The sequence below is a fragment of the Mus caroli genome, unplaced genomic scaffold (assembly GCF_978045245.1).
Source record: "Mus caroli unplaced genomic scaffold, Mus_caroli_1 scaffold_3, whole genome shotgun sequence".
Lineage (NCBI taxonomy): Eukaryota > Metazoa > Chordata > Mammalia > Rodentia > Muridae > Mus > Mus caroli.
Window position 1 is genome coordinate 108,526,218 of NW_028227258.1, and position 17,742 is coordinate 108,543,959.

At 42.2% G+C, this 17,742-nt stretch overlaps 1 protein-coding gene across 1 annotated transcript; it reads left to right on the plus strand.

Moving 5' to 3' along the window:
* Nucleotides 1–11,489: 11,489 nt before the first annotated feature.
* Nucleotides 11,490–17,326, plus strand: Ufm1 (ubiquitin fold modifier 1). Its single transcript, XM_021158069.3, has 6 exons — nucleotides 11,490–11,586; nucleotides 11,665–11,721; nucleotides 14,073–14,130; nucleotides 14,923–14,962; nucleotides 15,904–15,936; nucleotides 17,190–17,326. Coding segments are annotated over exons 1-6 (258 nt in total). The 5' UTR covers nucleotides 11,490–11,584; the 3' UTR covers nucleotides 17,258–17,326.
* The last annotated feature ends 416 nt before the right edge of the window (nucleotides 17,327–17,742 follow it).

A 17,742-nucleotide genomic window follows, 5' to 3' on the forward strand; every position in this document is an offset into this window, starting at 1 on the left:
ATAAGATACAATTTGATAAACGCATGAAACTCAAGAAGAATGAAGACCAAAGTGTGGACACTGTGCCCCTTCTTAGAATTGGGAACAAAACACCCAGGGAAGGAGTTACAGAGACAAAGTTCGTAGCTGTGATGAAAGGATGGCCCATTTAGAGACTGCTGTATCCAGGGATCCGTCCCATAATCAGCTTCTGAACGCTGACACCATTGCATACACTAGCAAGATTTTGCTGAAAGGACCCAAATATAGCTGTCTCTTGTGAGATGATGCCGGGGCCTAGCAAACACAGGAGTGGATGTTCACAGTCAGCTATTGGATGTATCACAGGGCTCCCAATGGAGAAGCTAGAGAAAGTACCCAAGGAGCTAAAGGGATCTGCAACCCTATTGTTGGAACAACATGATGTACTAACCAGAACCCCGGAGCTCTTGTCTCTAGCTGCATATGTATCGAAAGATGGCCTAGTCGGCCATCAATGGAAAGAGAGGCCCATTGGACTTGCAAACTTTATATGCCCCAATATAGGGGAATGCCAGGGCCAAAAGAATGGGAATGGGTGGGTAGGGAAGTGGGGGCGCTATGGGGGACTTTTGGGATAGCATTGGAAATGTAATTGAGGAAAATATGTAATAAAAATATTAAAAATCAAAAAAAAAACGTGTAAGCTCACTAGATATAGTTAAAATCAATAAAGAAAACTACCAATAAGGACAGGTCCACCTACCCAGTAATGAAAACTGTTATTTATACTGAGTAAAAGCCCCAGATGTTGTCTAATAGCCCCATGGCTAAAAATATTACAAAAGTGTAAATTTACTTGTTATTGTTATATCTCATTTACATCTTTTAATGAAAATGAATTTATATAAAAAATAGAATGGACACAAAAGATGTTCCCCCATTCAAGGTGATGGATACTCAAACCTCTTGTTGAAATGTAAACATTCTTTCTTACAGGATCTGAAAGATCATTGTGAGGGACCTGTAAAATTTCAAGCAAGTAGATAGATAGATAGATAGATAGATAGATAGATAGATAGATAGATAGATAGTAAAATTAAATTAACAGGGCTAACGCTATATACATCTCTAAACTTGTAAAAGCTGCTAACTTGCTGTGAACTGTTAAAAATAATTAGGATATGCAAGCTAATGACCAGTTACCTTATAAATGATCGAATTCCTTAATATGCTCAAAACTATGTTTATAATCATGGTAAATACACACGTAATTTATTTACAGGTATAAGCTTATTTACCTTTTGTATATGTTTTCAAGGTTAAGCCTAAAACAAGTAACTAAAAACAAGTGAAATTTGTTTAAAGTCAGGTAAATGTAATAGATGGCCCTGAAAGTCTTTAGAGATCTGATGAATATGGTGTCTAAGATATTCAGTAGATATCTTATAGATATTTTATAGATGAATATGGTGTTTAAGATATTCAGTAGAAAGAAAAAGCTTCCCACAATAGACAAAAATACCAGCTTCTAGAAGCAACCTTAAGGTCTACTCCAAAGAAACCACCTCCACCTGGACTGTGGTAATGCTAACCACTGGGTAAAACTGCTCCATGCCTCCCCCAATGCTAGAACCCTGCCAGAACTGTGGAAAAGCAGGACACCAGAGAACTGACTGCACCTCTTTGCCTCACCAAGGTAGGCTTGTCTCTTAAGTTCCTCACCCGGAGGAGACTTCAGGATCTTCTGGATCTGGAAGCTAAGGGTTGATACTGTCCCATGGGACAAGCAAAGAGTTAATGCCATCCTGAGAGATATCCAAAGGCTAAAGTTGTTCTGTCATGGCCCTGGGCACTCTGCCTTCAATTAAACCAAGAGCTCTATAGAGAAACCTAGGTTAGCCATCCTTGTAGCATGTTCTCTGTCATTTTAACTGATATTGAGACGATTTGGATTCTACCTCCTGCTCTAATTTCTCCTCTTTGGATCTCTGATGATGTTGAGAGCTGAGTGTAGCCTTCATCGGTTGGGCAGCAGCTACCATGTCAGTCCTTTGCACATGTGGAAATGAGGCCTTGCTTTTTCTAGGTACTAGGATACTAGGTATCCTGGTGAAAAATGTAAATTCACAGACAGGTTTGCCTTGCTGATAAGCTTCATATTTAAAAAGAAAATGCATATTATTAAGACTTCAAAGGTTCAGAGTTTTAGCATATTAATCAGTGGAGTTGTAATAAACTAATGATCCAGCCAGAGTAAAACACTGACTAATATTACCATAGTTGTAGGCTCAAACTTTAAATTTCCTTTGGTTATTTTCTAAATGTAGACTTAAAAATAGTTTTCTTTGTACTGAAAACATGTTTTATACACACACACACACCACACACACACACACACACACACACACACACACACACACACACAGAGTTTTAACCAGGAATCATTGTTTTGAGTCCCTAAGCTTTTGCTGTGGCTCAAAGACATGCGTCTCCTCCAGCTCTTTACAGACCCTTGTCAACTGTTTTGCTACAATCTAGCCTTCAATGTAGATTACAGACAATGGTCATGCTAATATATCTAAAGCTTTTTTTTTTTTTTTTTTTTTTTTTAGTTTTTTCAAGACAGGGTTTCTCTGTGTAGCCCTGGCTGTCCTGGAACTCATGCTGTAGACCAGGCTGGCCTTGAACTCAGAAATCTGCCTGCCTCTGCCTCCCGAGTGCTGGGATTAAAGGCGCGCGCCACCACGCCCGGCTTAAAGCTTTTTTTTTATATAAACTTTGGTAAATTTATGCAAACTTCAGAGAGGTGTGACTTGGTTCCACCTGTCACAAGTCAAATGGACTCCAGATAGCTAACTGCTCCTGTCTTGTCAGTCAACAGCTTAAGTTTCTCTGTCTACTGCTTGTCTCTGAAGGTGGACTTTTTATTTCCCCTGGTCTTGTCAGGAAATTTTCAAATGTAAGGTTTTCCCCTAAGCTCTTTAGCTTTACTCTGTCCTTAGTCTGTATCTGTCATAGCAGATGATTAGCACCATCCAGGAGTCAGCTGTAAACTACAGACTTCTCCAAAGGGACCATCAGCCCTAGGTGGCTGTGTAATACTGTAGAGTCCTAGACTTGCTAAAGCTGACATAAACTAGTCCAATGCTCCTTGTCTCTCCAGGCTGCATCAGCAAACCAGACTTCTAACTAATGCCCCACCCCAAGTTACCTTTCACCACCTCCTCCCCATCCCCACCTCCACCCCATCCCCCATTGCCTGAATCCTCTCCTGGTCTTAGACCAGCATTCCAGCCTTCTTGGGCCTTGATGTCTTATTTTCTGCTGAGAAACAGTAACTGAAAAGAATATATGTAGTATAACCAAATTTAGCTTATCCCTGACTCACTCACAAATAAATGAGACTATGCTTATTTGATTTGGGTTTGACAATTGGGGGGGGGGTGTAACCCTCATCTACTCTTCTAACTGCTTGTCTGGCTACGTCCACAGCAGTGTACCCCAGATACTTGCTGTTTCTCCTGGTCATGTGTTCATCTTCCACCACCACCCACACCGCTCCCCTTGACAGTGTCCTCCTCAATTCCCTTCTTGCTCCTCCTCCTTGTCTCTCTCCTCCAATCAGATCACTCCAAAACCATCTACCTTTAATCCCTTCAGTACCTAGCAGTAGCCAATTTTATTTAACCAAGTTTTAAATCAAGGAACAAGGTTTGAACAACAAAAGCTTGTAAATGTGAGAACTAGAACTTAGCATTATAATACATAGCAACAGACCAAACCTCAACACGTTTGTTGCCTTTTATTCTCACCAAAGCCTGGACTGGTAGGTGCAAAGGACACCAGCTCCTCTCTACCAGAAGGAGTCACTTTTCTAACACACATGGCATATGACTACCTATAGCATCCTTCCGCATAGCAGAGGCCATGTTAATCTCCCGACTCCCTTAGGATCACAAGTACCTGTCACAATGAACAAACAACAAACAAAACAAAACTGAACAGAGAGGTCTACTCAAGATAGAAGCTGGAATTCCTAATTACCAAATTTTACCTGGAGAACTCAGGTGTTTGTTTTTCTCTGTCTTACTACTTTATACATCTTAATGCTCCTTTATAAATGTCAATGTAATTATCCTACCCCAAGCTAATCAAAACAAAACAAACAAACAAACAACAAATAAACCTAATAATTATTAGTGTCAAGTAGACAAAGACCTTAGCATTTTAGAATGCTCTGTTAGGACTCTAGAAGAGGTATTTGACTCTCTAGCTGAGCTGGCTCTCCTGAAGAAAAGGGAGTTGGGTCGGACCTACTCTTCCTTAGACAAGGAGGACTCTGTATGGTCTCCGGAGAAACATGTAATTTTTAAGCTAACAAATCTGCTACAATTAGACAGACTGACAGGAAACAGGACCATCAATCAGCAAGCAAGGGCTGTTTTGAATCCTGGTTGGACCAGTCCCCTTGGGCAATTAGAATCTGTTAGGCTCATGCTCCTCGGGACGGGATACCAACACTCACATAATCGAGATAGAGAAGATGAGTGCTAGCTCAGACTGCTAGGATGTCCAAGACAAGGCAGGGAATAACGTGACAGGTACATTTTTGCTCAATCCTGACCTGATCCTAGGCTAAAACTGAGGTCAGCCTGACACCCTGGTATGTGTGGTTCTTATAGGAACTTGGGCTGCCAGGTGTTTTTCTGCTTTTGTAACCACAAGGCTTTCTGATCCCCTCCCTGATCAAACAGAAACACCATGGTGACACAACTGTGCCCTATTCTTATTAAAAATTCATATCTGTCATCCTCGCTAACAGCCATCCCAGTCGACAGAAGGTAACAAATGTATGATTTTTAACTTTATAACCCCCCTGCCCTCTCAGCTCAGGCTGCCTCTAGACTTGTCATTACAAGAGTGCATGCCCCCAGCCAGGTCTGTGTGGCTCAATTAAAAACTTCAAATTCATAAAGACTTCTACCTCATCTCCCTCTCTTGGATGAACGTAGCCATGCTACAACACTGGGAAGGGTGCAGGCTGCTAGGAGCTCATATTTCAGTAATTTAGGGCAGAGGCCAATGGCTACTATGGAGGACACAAGTACAAAATGGAGTTTTCTCAGTCATCACACATGGGTAGTGAATAAAACAGAGGACTCAGTGCCATACTTCCAAATTTAATGCTCCAGCCACTTCATTAAACTTAAATGTTATTTAATTTCAGCATGCTGCTTTCCTCTAACTAAACGGAATGTTGACAGCAGCATTTACCTCATGTCTGTTGGAATGAATATATATATATATATATATATATATATATATATATATATATGTAATCCAAACATGTTTGGAATAGTTATATCATAGACTACTTTAACATTTCCAACAAATGTTTCCATTAAATGAGGCATGACTGCAATAAAGAGAAAAATGCATTATATAAGACTGTTAAAGTCCTGGTTTTTATAATTAAAATGCCTGTTGTAAAGAAGATAATTTAGAATTCTGTGATCTTTCAAGTTGGTATTTGCAAACAATAATTTCCTCCTTTGGTTACCATGGCCTGTACCCCTGGCTTTGAGAACACCTGAATTCTATTATACCCTTTGGTTTACAGGAATGTTAACATTCCAACTGTAATACAGAAGACTAAAAATTATGCAGAAAATAAAAACGAACTTATACAAAAAAAAAAAAAAGAACATTGTCATGAATAGCTTCCCTTATCTGAAAGTTGATTTGCAAATTAAACAGAGCTCTTTTCTAGACTCTCCTCTATTCACTTGTAACCTAATCCTTCTAATTTGTTATTCTAACTTTCAGAGATGTCCTTCCTTTACCCATTAGTATGCTAATAAGAAAATTCCAGAGGACAAAGGAGAAAGTCTCTGCCCTTCGTGGCATTACCACAAGAACAAAGGACTTTTCCAAGCATGGGAATTTTACACACAAACACACACACACACACACACACACACACACACACCATTTAACACCCCCCCCCCCCCCCACACACACACACACTGCCAGAACCACTTCCTTTCCCTTGGAAGATGGGGAGCTTTTTCTGTGAGGTGTGTACTCTCAACTCCAAAGCTGAACTTGAATAAAACCATCTCTTCTATCAAGTACTGTGGCTTGGCTTGTTCAGGTGGAGCGAGGCTGCTGTAGTTGGACCTCCTGGAACCGGTAAAAGAACCTTCTACTACTTTCCTATCAACTCAGCATTTCTACATTCCCTAGGGCAGCTCTCCTCTCTGCAAAGTTTCTTACCATCAAATTATTGAAATGTCTCATGTTTGAGTTCAAACACACTGGGATAGATTGCTGGGGTGAGTTTACTAGAAGAGCTTTTAACATTGTGGACAGATATAGACAGCAGCATGGCGTGGGGGACTGAGGAGAGTTCAAGTCCCTGAACCAAGGACAGAACGTTGGGGCTCTGAACAGAGGAAAATCAAGACCCACAGGCAGAAGTGGGATGGGGGGGGGGGGGTGTCTCATATTTTTTCGAGGGCAGGAGTTGCCAATTCTAAGGCAGAGCACAGAAAGTGGCCACAGGCTGACCTTCAACAGATGGATCTGTGTTTACTGGCACACACAGTGAGGTACAACCTTTGTTCTTCAGAAAACTGAAGGGTCTGCCAGGGCAAAAAGTGGCTGTGACCCTGTATAGAGGCAGAACGAGGAGCTTGGGAGTGAAGAAATTGTTGCAGCTGGGGAGGTGGGAGATGTGAGGGGGCAGTGAGGGGTGGAGGGGAGGCGGATGGTGGAGGGGGGCGGTGGGGACTCTACTTCCTGAAATTGTTTATCCAAGGTGAGGAGGCAGTGTCTTGGACAACTGGCTGGCTCAGCAAACATTCCTTTCTATGCTGGTCCACAAGACTGAGCAAGGCCATCTTTAATCTCATCGTAATCCTGTTTATAACTCTCTCTGGCATGGTTACACAGCGTTACCATCTAAGGTTCTTGATAGGGTTTGTGTTCACTCTGCCAGTTAAAGAATGAAAAGGCAGAAAAGCCTTTAAGTATGAAAGGTGGCACTGGAAAAATCCCGTAACACCACGAACAGGAGTAGACAAGAATCAGCAGTTGAAGAAAGGCTTTATTGGGGGTGAAGAAACACATGCATGCAGCAGACACACACACACACACACACACACACACACACACACACACACACACACACAAATCCCTCCATAAACCAAGGGGGAGATTTGGGAAGCCAAAATCTAGTTTCATTGCAAGGACAGGGTGTTTTAAGACTCTGAAGGGCCTTCCTCCTGTAATTTAGGATTGGTCAGTTTGAGGAAAGACAGGAGAGCTGATTGGCCCACAAATATTGTGTAAAATATGTTGATCTTGATCTAGCCTTGGATTTGTTGATCCAGTGCATCAGCAGGGGACCTGAAGGTAGAAAAAGTCCACAAAGCCTTTGTTTTAACTTTCCTTGCTTTTGTTTTAGGTCAGGAGGGGAGGAAGAAGCCAGCCATCTTGGAAATTCGCCATTTTTATTGTCTAGTCATGGTCCCTTTCTCCTATTTATCTGCCTTCCAGGGAATCTATCTTAACCCCAAGCTTGTCAACATCATAAGCCTTCAAACAGTCTCCCTGAATCTTAGGCAAGAATCAGGGAAGTGAGTAGGGAGCAGGACATATCAATATCCTTTTTGATGTTCTAACTTTCTCAGTAAGAGATCCTGGTGCCTGGAAGACTATTTTGTGCTCAGACAAAGTCTCAGTAGAGTGCTTGGTGGTCACTGCAGGTGTTGTGGATCTAACATAAGAGTCGCACAACTGTAACTTATAGCCAAGGCCAGTCACAGTTCAAGTCTGTATTTTGTGATCTTACTTATGCGAAGTAATTTGCATAACTGATAGAAGGACAGGTCTTGATGAGATTTGAGTTATTATTCTATTCCAATGAGTTTTAGTGGATTATTGAGGGGAAAGAACTTAATAGAGTATGAAGAATTAATGACCTAAAAGCCTCAGATATGCTGAGAAACTCTGGACAAGAAAGTTGACTTGAATGAGAACATTCTTGAATTGTCAGGATCCAGGACTCTCTCGATATAGGAGTTCAAAGGATGCTGTGGCCTCCTAAACTAAGAAATCTCCAATGCAGAGAACATTAGACCCTCCTGATAGTCTGTTAAGAGCAACATACTAACCACTATGGTTATTTACCATTTTGACACAGCAGAAGAGCTGACCTACAGATGGGATCTTCTATCCCAAGAGTTCCCTGCTTTAGGTGCCTTGGTTGTCATAGCTGTTGGTCACTTCCCATTTTCTGGTGGTTCTTGTTTTGTTTTGCTTTGTTTTAATGGAAGCTTTATCATGAAAGCTGGGGCCAAGGTTTCACTATAGCATATATATATATACATACACACACACACACACACTATTATCTTCTATTTAGCAATGTGAACTTAATTTCATCCTGCCCCTGTGTTTGATGTTGTTGTCATTGTTCTTTTTGTGTGTGCTGGGGTCACACACAGAAGCCAGAGCCTCATGCTTCATATCTATGTCCAAGACAGCTATACCACTGGTCCTTACTTCTCTTTTAATAAGGATAATTTTCTATGCTTTTAGAAGTACAACATTGCTGTGTTTCATTGTACTTTAATGAGATATAGTGTGGCCACGCAATTTACTTCTGCAGTCATTTATGGCTCTCTGTGACACTAATTGGGTGTCTTCCAGAACACATTAGTCCATTTATGCTGCCTGGTGTCTTAAAACACTGTGGTTTCCAAGTAGCTATTAAAAGTCTGCTTATGTTTATATTAAAGATACTTTAGGATTTAATATTTTCAGCAAATTAGAGGATCCTTTTGTTATAAAATTTGCCAATTGAAAATGACTTGATAAACTTTTTTAAAACACAAAACATTGAATGTATATGACTCTCTAGTGTTCTTTCTAGAACCAAGGGGAAACTCTCAGGGCACTAGAGATGGCCATTCTTGAGGACACAAACATGTGGTGGCAGTGGAGGAATTAAAATGGAAAAGAGTATTCTAAACAGCCACAAATAGGTACTTCCCACTATCTTTTGATAATTGAGTGGAAATAAAGACATGACCACACCTAGATATTGTTGAAGACAAGGGGTTTATTGTAGATAAAAGGGAGAGTTCAGCTAGAGGCATCTGGATGTGTCTAGACTGAACCTGGTCATGAAAGAGGTGGGGAGAGTTAAGAGAGGAAGAAGAAAAGAGAAGAGGAAAGAGGGCAAGTAGACCAAGAGAGAAACTGAGTCCCAGACTATAGAATTTGGAGTCAAACATGGGGTATAGCACAAGAAACAACTGACACATACATAACTTAGGGGACTTAAATCAGCAGCTTGGTTTGGTTAGGGGAGAGGTGGAGCCACTTGGAAGGAAGCTCATATATGCCCCTCCCAAAATCTGTTCTAAAGCTGCCTGTAACATGCCAGTCTCAGGTGTGTCTTAGGAGCCTTCGCTTTTTATTTTGATGCAGTACAGTATTTCTGGAGTAGCCTCAGCATCTGACTATTGAAGTTGCATACCATTTGGGGTTGAATCTTGTAGTCACTGTGTTGTGTACATATAACAGAAACTCTGAACAAAGTAAGTTTGTTGACTATTCATGCCCACTTGAGTGGCAGGAGGGCTGTCCCTGCCATGCTCACAGACTCCTTAAGCCCTTTCCCCAGAGATGGGGCAGGCCTGGCACCTACACTTCCCTACTGGGCTTAGCTGCCAATCCCAACGCTGAGGAAGACTAGCTAGGAGCCCTACTACAGGGGAAAACAAACAAACAAACAAAAAACCCTCCACCAATTCCTGAGCTCGCCCAAAGACCAGACCACATATTTCCTCCAATCCCAGGCCACCCTGGAAATCTCTGTCCCCATCTCCACCCCTCAGGAAACTCTATACCAACCCCATGTTTTGCCCAGTTCTCTGCTGCTTGTCTGTTTCTCATCCTAGCAGAGGCAGCCACCCTCCCGGGTTCTCCCCTCCCAATGAATCTCTCCGGTGAGGTGTGTTGTGCAGTGTGACTTTGTGGTATTCCTTGGCTCTGGACTGCCAGGACGCCTTTCCATCCAAGACTTATGGTGTTCTTTTCAGCGTTGTGTCACATGGTTCCATACTTGAGCAGATACAAATTTTATTTAAAATATATGTGTATTCTTAGAAACAAACCAAAATTTGTATTATAACTTTGTGTTATTTCAATAGATGGCAGGGGTAGACAGGTGCATGCCATTGGTAATTTTGTCTTCAGAGACAAGACTTTAGTCATACACATTAACTATGTAGTTTTAGCTGTTAGAAGATACAGGCCTTGATATCCATATCTACAAGTCAGTATATGTCTCTTGGATTCACTACAAGGCATACAGCAGGAGAATATTGGAGTGCTACTTACAGTCAGCACCAGAATTCTCACCTTTGCGAGAAAACATTATAGACCATTATAGAAAACATTACAGGAAAGATGAGATGTTGTTCCAGTGTTCTTAAGGGAGCTTTTAATCTATCAGGATTTCTCATGAAGAATCCACCGGTCATTCTAAAGTTTGACTGGGTCTCCTCTTGGTTCAGTGCCTATTTCTGGCTTCATCTACTTACTGCAGTATATTTTTAAAAACATATAGTTATTGTGAGATGGAATGCTTATCTTGGCATTTACATTGTGATAAAGATGAAAGACAGCTTTCCCCTCTCACGATAGAAATCCAACGGACTGACAGATGCTAAAGGACTTATGCCTGATTGCTTGGGATCACAGCCTTTGGTTGTGTCTGGTGTACACAGTGAGCTCAGCCTTTTAGTGCCTGGTGTACACAAGGTTCATTGGTAAACTGAATAAATGTACCTGATTGGCAACCTTGCATTAGAGATAAATTATATTTGGACACATCAAGAACAACGGGATGTAGTAATGACTTTTTTTTTTTCCTCCAAGACTTGCTAGTGCTAGGATAAAATTTTTTCTTCTGGGCCCTAACAGTAATCTCAGCATAATTCTATCGTGATAACTTTCTTTTGAAATTATTAAAAAGTCTATATTGAAGTGTGAAGTATGTGAAGAAAACTATAAGGTTAATACGGATGGAAATCGTATTAACAGAAATGCTAGAAAGATCAAAGAACGCTGTTAGTTAAAGCAACTGAGTCCAACTTCTCTAGTATGTATCTGTGCGGGCTGGTAGGTTGCTTAGCAACTCCGCAACGCTTCCTCATCCGCCCGGATCTTGAGTCCCGCCCCCAGTTCCGCCGCCACGTCCGGCTTCGACTCAGTCCCTACTTCCGCCGTAACCAGCCAGTGGGGACCTAGCGGCCACTCTGTTTGACGTCCCTTACATGGCCTGACTAAAAATGTGTCAGTAAACTACCAAAAGTAGAAACATATCTTCTATCTACCATTTACACTTCACCTTGATACATACCCACTCAGAATGAAATGTCTAACTCTGGGCTATCGGCCTTCTGTAGCCTGTGAGCTCCGACACAATTTTCAGGCGCTGTGTGGATAGCCGCGCCGGAGGGCGACGTGGGCCGCGAAGGCCCCCGCTGCCGGCCATCAAGGAAGCGCGGCGGGCGGCTGGGCGCGGTGTGTGTCAGGCGGTTCCACCATGTAAGTATCCGTCCCTGTGTCCCGGCCTTAACCCCGTGGCCCGACCCGACCGTAACGCCTTCTGGTTCTCTCCGGCAGGTCGAAGGTGTCCTTTAAAATCACGTTGACGTCGGACCCGCGGCTGCCGTACAAAGTGTGAGTGACAGGCAGGGCTGGAGCTGGCCGGGCCTGGCGGGACAGAGGGGGACAGGAGGAAGGGTGCGGCATTTTTGCTGAAAGCCAGCGCCCCCTCGCAACGCGCTGGGTGGGCAGGTGCAACGGGAAGAAGATTGGACGAGGATGGAACCCGTTTACTTGATTTAAAGGTCTTTACCTGGACCAGCTGTTACCGGAAGTTAGGGAGGACTTCCCAAGTCTGGACTTTTGACAGGTCCGACCGGAACACTCTTAACTTCAGTTTTTTGTTTTGTTGTGCATAGACACAACGACTGGGTGCCTAGGTGCTGAACCCCCAGTCACACACACTTGGATCTTTATAAAAAGTGCTTAGCGGGATTGGGAGATGGGGGGTGTAGGGCCTTGTCACCTTCTTGGGCCCTTCCTTGTGCTTCAGCAGTTCAGTTGATGGCTAACACGGGTTACACAGCTCCATCTTAGTATGATTTTTAAGTTGACCCCTTTTGAGTTCCTGCAGCTGGAAGACCTATGCTAACCAGCGACAGACCAGGGTTTCCATAGATTTCATTCATGACTCCTTTGGTGGCACCGAGGCCCAGCTAACTGAGCTGAGAGCAGCTGTCATCGTTTTCTGAAGTTTCCCACCCGTGATTCATTCAGCCTCATGGCCTGTGGTTCCCTTATGTTTCCATGTCTAAAATGGTCTATACATCCCTCACCTCTCCAGTAAGGGCTCATTCTAAATGGTTGTCTTCAGATGGCTGTATTCTCTTCCTCTGGATGATGTACCGCAGTATGTCTTCAACAATAAAAGTTAAAAGTTTTCTGTCACTTTTGCCTCCCTAGTGCCATACCCACACATTTCGTGTGCAGACGAAAGTCTGTGGTCTAGCTTTTTTTTTTTTTTTTTTAGATCGTTCCCTTGCTAACTTCCAGGAATCTGATAGCCACCTCTCTTGCTTGGAATATTTTGCTTGATGAAACACCAAATTTATGTTCTCTGTACTTAACTCTGTTCCTGAGGAAATTACAATAGTGCTGATGAGTGTTATGTGAAACCCTCATAACTGGCACTCGACTGTGCTCCCCTAAATTTTCTCATTTTCCTATCCACAGAAAGTATTTTTGTCTTATTTCAAAATTTCCACAGCTCCTTTTCCCACCATTTAAAAGAAATCAGAGGGGATGTCTCTCACTTTTATGGAATGCCCGTAAACATCTCCCATACCTTTACAATAATATTAGCACATAGCTACTGTTGGGAAAGCCCCTTTCTACAGTCTTCTTGCTTTGTTCTGCTGAGGATTAAGGTTATTAAGTAACATTTGGAAGGAAAAATGCTAGCACAAAAAATTCATCTGCGCTTCTGAGAAGAGGAATCCAGGCTTAGCCCGACAAATGTTCTACGGCATCGATGTGTTATGTGTTGATGGCATCGATGTGTTATGTGTTGACAAATAGAAAAGTTTTCTCTGCTAGAGAGGTGTCTGGCTTTTGTACTTAATTAATGCTGCCTTTAACATTTTTATTTTAAAACGTTAGATGAGAAGCAATAAATTAGACCAAGGCTATGGAAAAGTAGGCCTTGCTGACAGATCCTCCTCCTGGGCACACTAGCATACCTATAATCCCAGCATTTGTGAGGCAAAGGCAAGCTCATTCTCTGGGTTGGAGGCTAGTGTCTTAAAGACACAGTGTCTTTAAGAAGAGAGAGAGAAAATTCATCTAAGTGTCTGTCTACCCATGGTCTGCACTTTCACCAACCTGGCTGGAGCCATGGCTTGGTGGTATATTATATGTAAGTCTATAACATTTGTCTTCACACACTCCCGAAGAGGGCATCAGATCTCATTACGGATGGTTGTGAGCCACCATGTGGTTGCTGGGATTTGAACTCAAGACCTTTGGAAGAGCAGTCAGTGCTCTTACCCGCTGAGCCATCTCACCAGCCCGGCTTGGTGGTTTGTTAAGAGCACAGCTACTTTTGCAGAGGAACCAGGTTCAATTCCTAGCACCCACATTCCTAGCTCACAACTGGCAATGACTCCAGTTCCTAAGGATCTGATGCCCTCTTCTGGCCTCTGTCAGCCCCTCTACACATGTGTACACACAGAAGCAGGCACATACATATAACATACAATAAGCCTAAACACACGGAAACATGAAAAGAGAGAGAAGGCGGAGCTCTGCTTGCAGGGTGTTGGTTTTTGCACAGAGCTGTGGTTCCTTGCCTGGACTCTGCTTTTCTAGTGTTTTTCAACGTCAGTGCACAAATGCTGCCTTGAAAACAGACACCCTTCACAGCCCCAAACAATGTTCCCTATCTGCAATGAGATGAGCTGTGTGAAATTCTTCTGTTCTTGTTGCAGTCTCAGTGTTCCTGAAAGTACGCCGTTCACAGCAGTGCTAAAGTTCGCAGCAGAAGAAGTAAGTGTGGGTTCTAACAGTAGCTTATGGGTGCAGTTAGCATGTTTCTGGCTTTTGTCTCTTGTGTATTTACATGCGCTGCGCCCTTTCCCTCCCTCCTCATTTTCCTGTGGTTCATTACTGGGCTCATGGTAAAGATGTCACAAGTGTAGGAAAAGTTAATCTATCTTCTAGTTAGAAAACAAGTTGAATAAGTTGACACGTCTGTTTAATGCAGCAGATGAAAAGTGTAGAGTTTTTTTGGTAGTGAATGCACCAGGTTTTTTTCTAAGAGCTAATTATTATATCCACTTGAATTGGGTAGACTAAGTATGTATGTGTACTTTTGATAAAAATTTGTTTTAAAAAATGTTTTAAAAACATGCTGGTATTTTCTGTTTTTAAGAGAGTTTTCTCCCTGGAATTATCAGAATTGTTTATGAAGCATCTCAAGGTGCAGCACTTGGAAGTGTAGGGCGATCTGCCAGTGGCAGCAGAGTGTGATTTGGGATCCTTAAGCTTTCTGATTTCATGGCAGTGTTAGTCACCTGTGTGGCATAAAGCAGATCCCTCAGTTCATTTCTTCCTCCTCCGCCCCAGCCCCTGTGCTATGTGCAAACCCAAGCTGTGTCTAACCCAGGCTCTATCGCTGTGCTCTGTGCTCTGTAACCCTGCTCCTCTGCTAGTGACGCTTCTGCTGCCGGCTGTTGGATTACAGACTTATAGAGTGGTAGTAGAGGCTGCAGTCTTACTCTGTCTTCCATGTTTCCTTGTGAGTATATTAACATGTTTTGTTTCTTTTCTCCCTTTTAGTTTAAAGTTCCTGCAGCTACAAGTGCGATTATTACTAATGGTAAGGAGTCACCTTAAACCTTAAGCACTGGAGACGTGAGTTGAATCCCCAGTCCCCTAGTGTATTCTGGATTTCTGACTTCTTCTGTGTGTTGTCACATTAAAGAGTGGCCAACTTCTTAGAAAGTTACAGATTTTCTAATGGAAATGTTTAAAACATTCAAAGTGTCATTAGAACATGAACAAAATGACCCGTAGCCTCTCTAATCTTGGAGATTGTCTGCCACCCCAAAGCAGAAATATCTACATAGTGTTTGTTTCTCATGCAAGAAATGACACTGTTTACTACACGGGTAAAATGGGATTAAACACACTGTCTTCTATAGAGAGTTGCGTCATTGCACCAAGGATCGTATTGTTGGTGTGCAACTGATGGAGGGGTCACTGCATCCTCAGACGTCTCAGCTGCAGGCAGGGGAGCTGTCTCTGACGAAGAAGAACTGAGCACTGACAGCTTCCTAGAAGCTCTTTCGTTATTCTACAAAAGGCGCCTTTAGCAAGTTAATTTTCACACACCAAAACTTCTTATCTGATTTAGGGATTGTCTTAAAAGACCCATCACCTGAACAATTCTCAGTCATTGGAGACTTCTTGGTTTGCCAGGCATGTCTCCAGCCTAAGTTATGAGAAAGCTCTGAGAGTCCTTCAGAAGAGCAACCTCCAGACCTCAGACAACAGCCAGTGACAAAGGCTACCTCAGAGCTTAGGTGCCAGACACAGTGGCTCTGCTAAAGTTCTGCTGGATCTTTTGTCCTCTGTGGCACTTATGAAAATGTACTCATGGGGGGTGTCATCAGACAGGTGACTCACCTAAGAGATTGTTGTCTGGGGTCTCTTAATGAAGTTGCTCTGCCTTTGCCTGTGCCCATAGCTGCAGTATTCTGACTGTTAAACTGTTTGTCCTTTAGAAGTAACTTACATGATTTATAATTTATTTTTCAGATGGAATAGGAATAAATCCTGCACAGACTGCTGGTGAGTGTCTGCTTGTGTGCCCATCGAAACTGAATATTTTATTCATTTCAACTAGATAGAACTTTTCAGAAGACACAGCTGTATAAATCTGGTGTGGCCGTCTCCTTGTCTCGCTAATAGTTCATCTATATATGCTAATGTTCTATGGTTTTCACTATAAGGAAATGCAAGCCTGATTAATAGTGGTTTAGGAATTGAAAATGTTTAATTAATGTGTATAACAAAAAAGTCTGAAGGTGAGACTGTGTTGCCAGGTACTGATGGCCCCTCCTCTTGATTTTGAGATAGTGAATTGCTTCAAGTCTGGATTTCATCGTTAGCATCCAGAAAGTGCCAAAAAGAGTGCTAGCTGCCATTCCTTTAAACAGCTACAGCCACTGACATCTCAAAGGCTGCTCTCATAGGGGAGCTGTGTGCACATAACTCATCGTGAAATGCTGGGGGTAGCATGGTAAATATGCCTGACGTTAGTAAAGGTGCTCTTAAGCTGTGGGAAGACTGCGACTCTCCAGACGCCTTTGGTGGACTGCTATTCGAACTGTAATACTTTGAAGCTATGCTATTTAATATAATGTAGCCTTATTTTTGAATAATACTTGGCTTCTAAACAATTGTATTTGGAAACTTTTGATTTATAAAAGTTATAGGCCACAAAAAATCACAACTCTAGCCAACGAAGAGTGACTTACAGTTGCAGGCTTTTGTTACCCCATCAGTCATCTTGAATATATACTTTAAATTGAAAGCTTTATTTGTGGAAAATTGTGAGACACAGTATTACTAATCCTGTGTGATCTGGGAGTAGATGGTTTTGGTTTTTTGATTCCAGAAGTTTTTGTTAGTTTATATTAATTTGAATTCTTGCTTACTCTCACATGCTGCCCTTTAGGTCGCTTTCTAAACTGAGTTGTGTGCATCATTGAGCTTGATTATAATATCATCAGGCGATCAAGCCCGAGTATCAGAATAGCTCAGTGGCCTCCTCTGCCCTTGCAGTGACTGTTTTCCTGTGGTGGCACCATTGATTAATGTTACTTACTGTTTTTTCTAACATGCCAGTGGCTGGTGTGCCTTACCATTTAAACATTCGTTCATCTGTGAGGGTGGAAGAGAAGTGGGAAGCAGAGCTTAGAACGGCCACCATCCGTGATGAAATTGGGACATCCTCCCTGCCTTTACTGCATCATTTGCTGGGTGACAGTGTTATTTTCCTCTTTAGACACCTGACTTCATGTTTTTGTTTGTTTGTGTAGGGAATGTTTTCCTGAAGCACGGCTCAGAACTGAGAATCATTCCTAGAGACCGAGTTGGAAGCTGCTAATATATGCTTGTTGGAACACACAGCCTTTCAGAATAAATACTGGTATTTGTTGTTGCTGTACAATTGAAATCAGGCATTCACAATACAATGAAAGCACCAAGAATCAACAGAACAGGGAAAGCGGGCGCTTGTCCCTTCCTGTTCATTTTTTTCATGGAAAGAGAGAATGCCTTTGAGTGGAGGGTACGACACCACAGGTCACACTGTGGTGACTGCTGCCTCACTGGGAGAAGAGAGTACCTCTGAGACAAATGGACTGTGCTTTAAAACAAAAACAGCACAATGGGAGGATGAGTGCCAACTCTTTTCAGGAGCATTGGGAAATTCAAATTCACAGAATTGGATGTAGTTTTTAATTTTGAAATTTAAAAGGATAATTTATCATAGAAGTATTTGACTTGACAGCATCTCCTAGTTAGATTTTTAAGTTATATAATTTGTGATGAATGTAATAGGTATTTGAATGAACAGTTAAATTTATACAA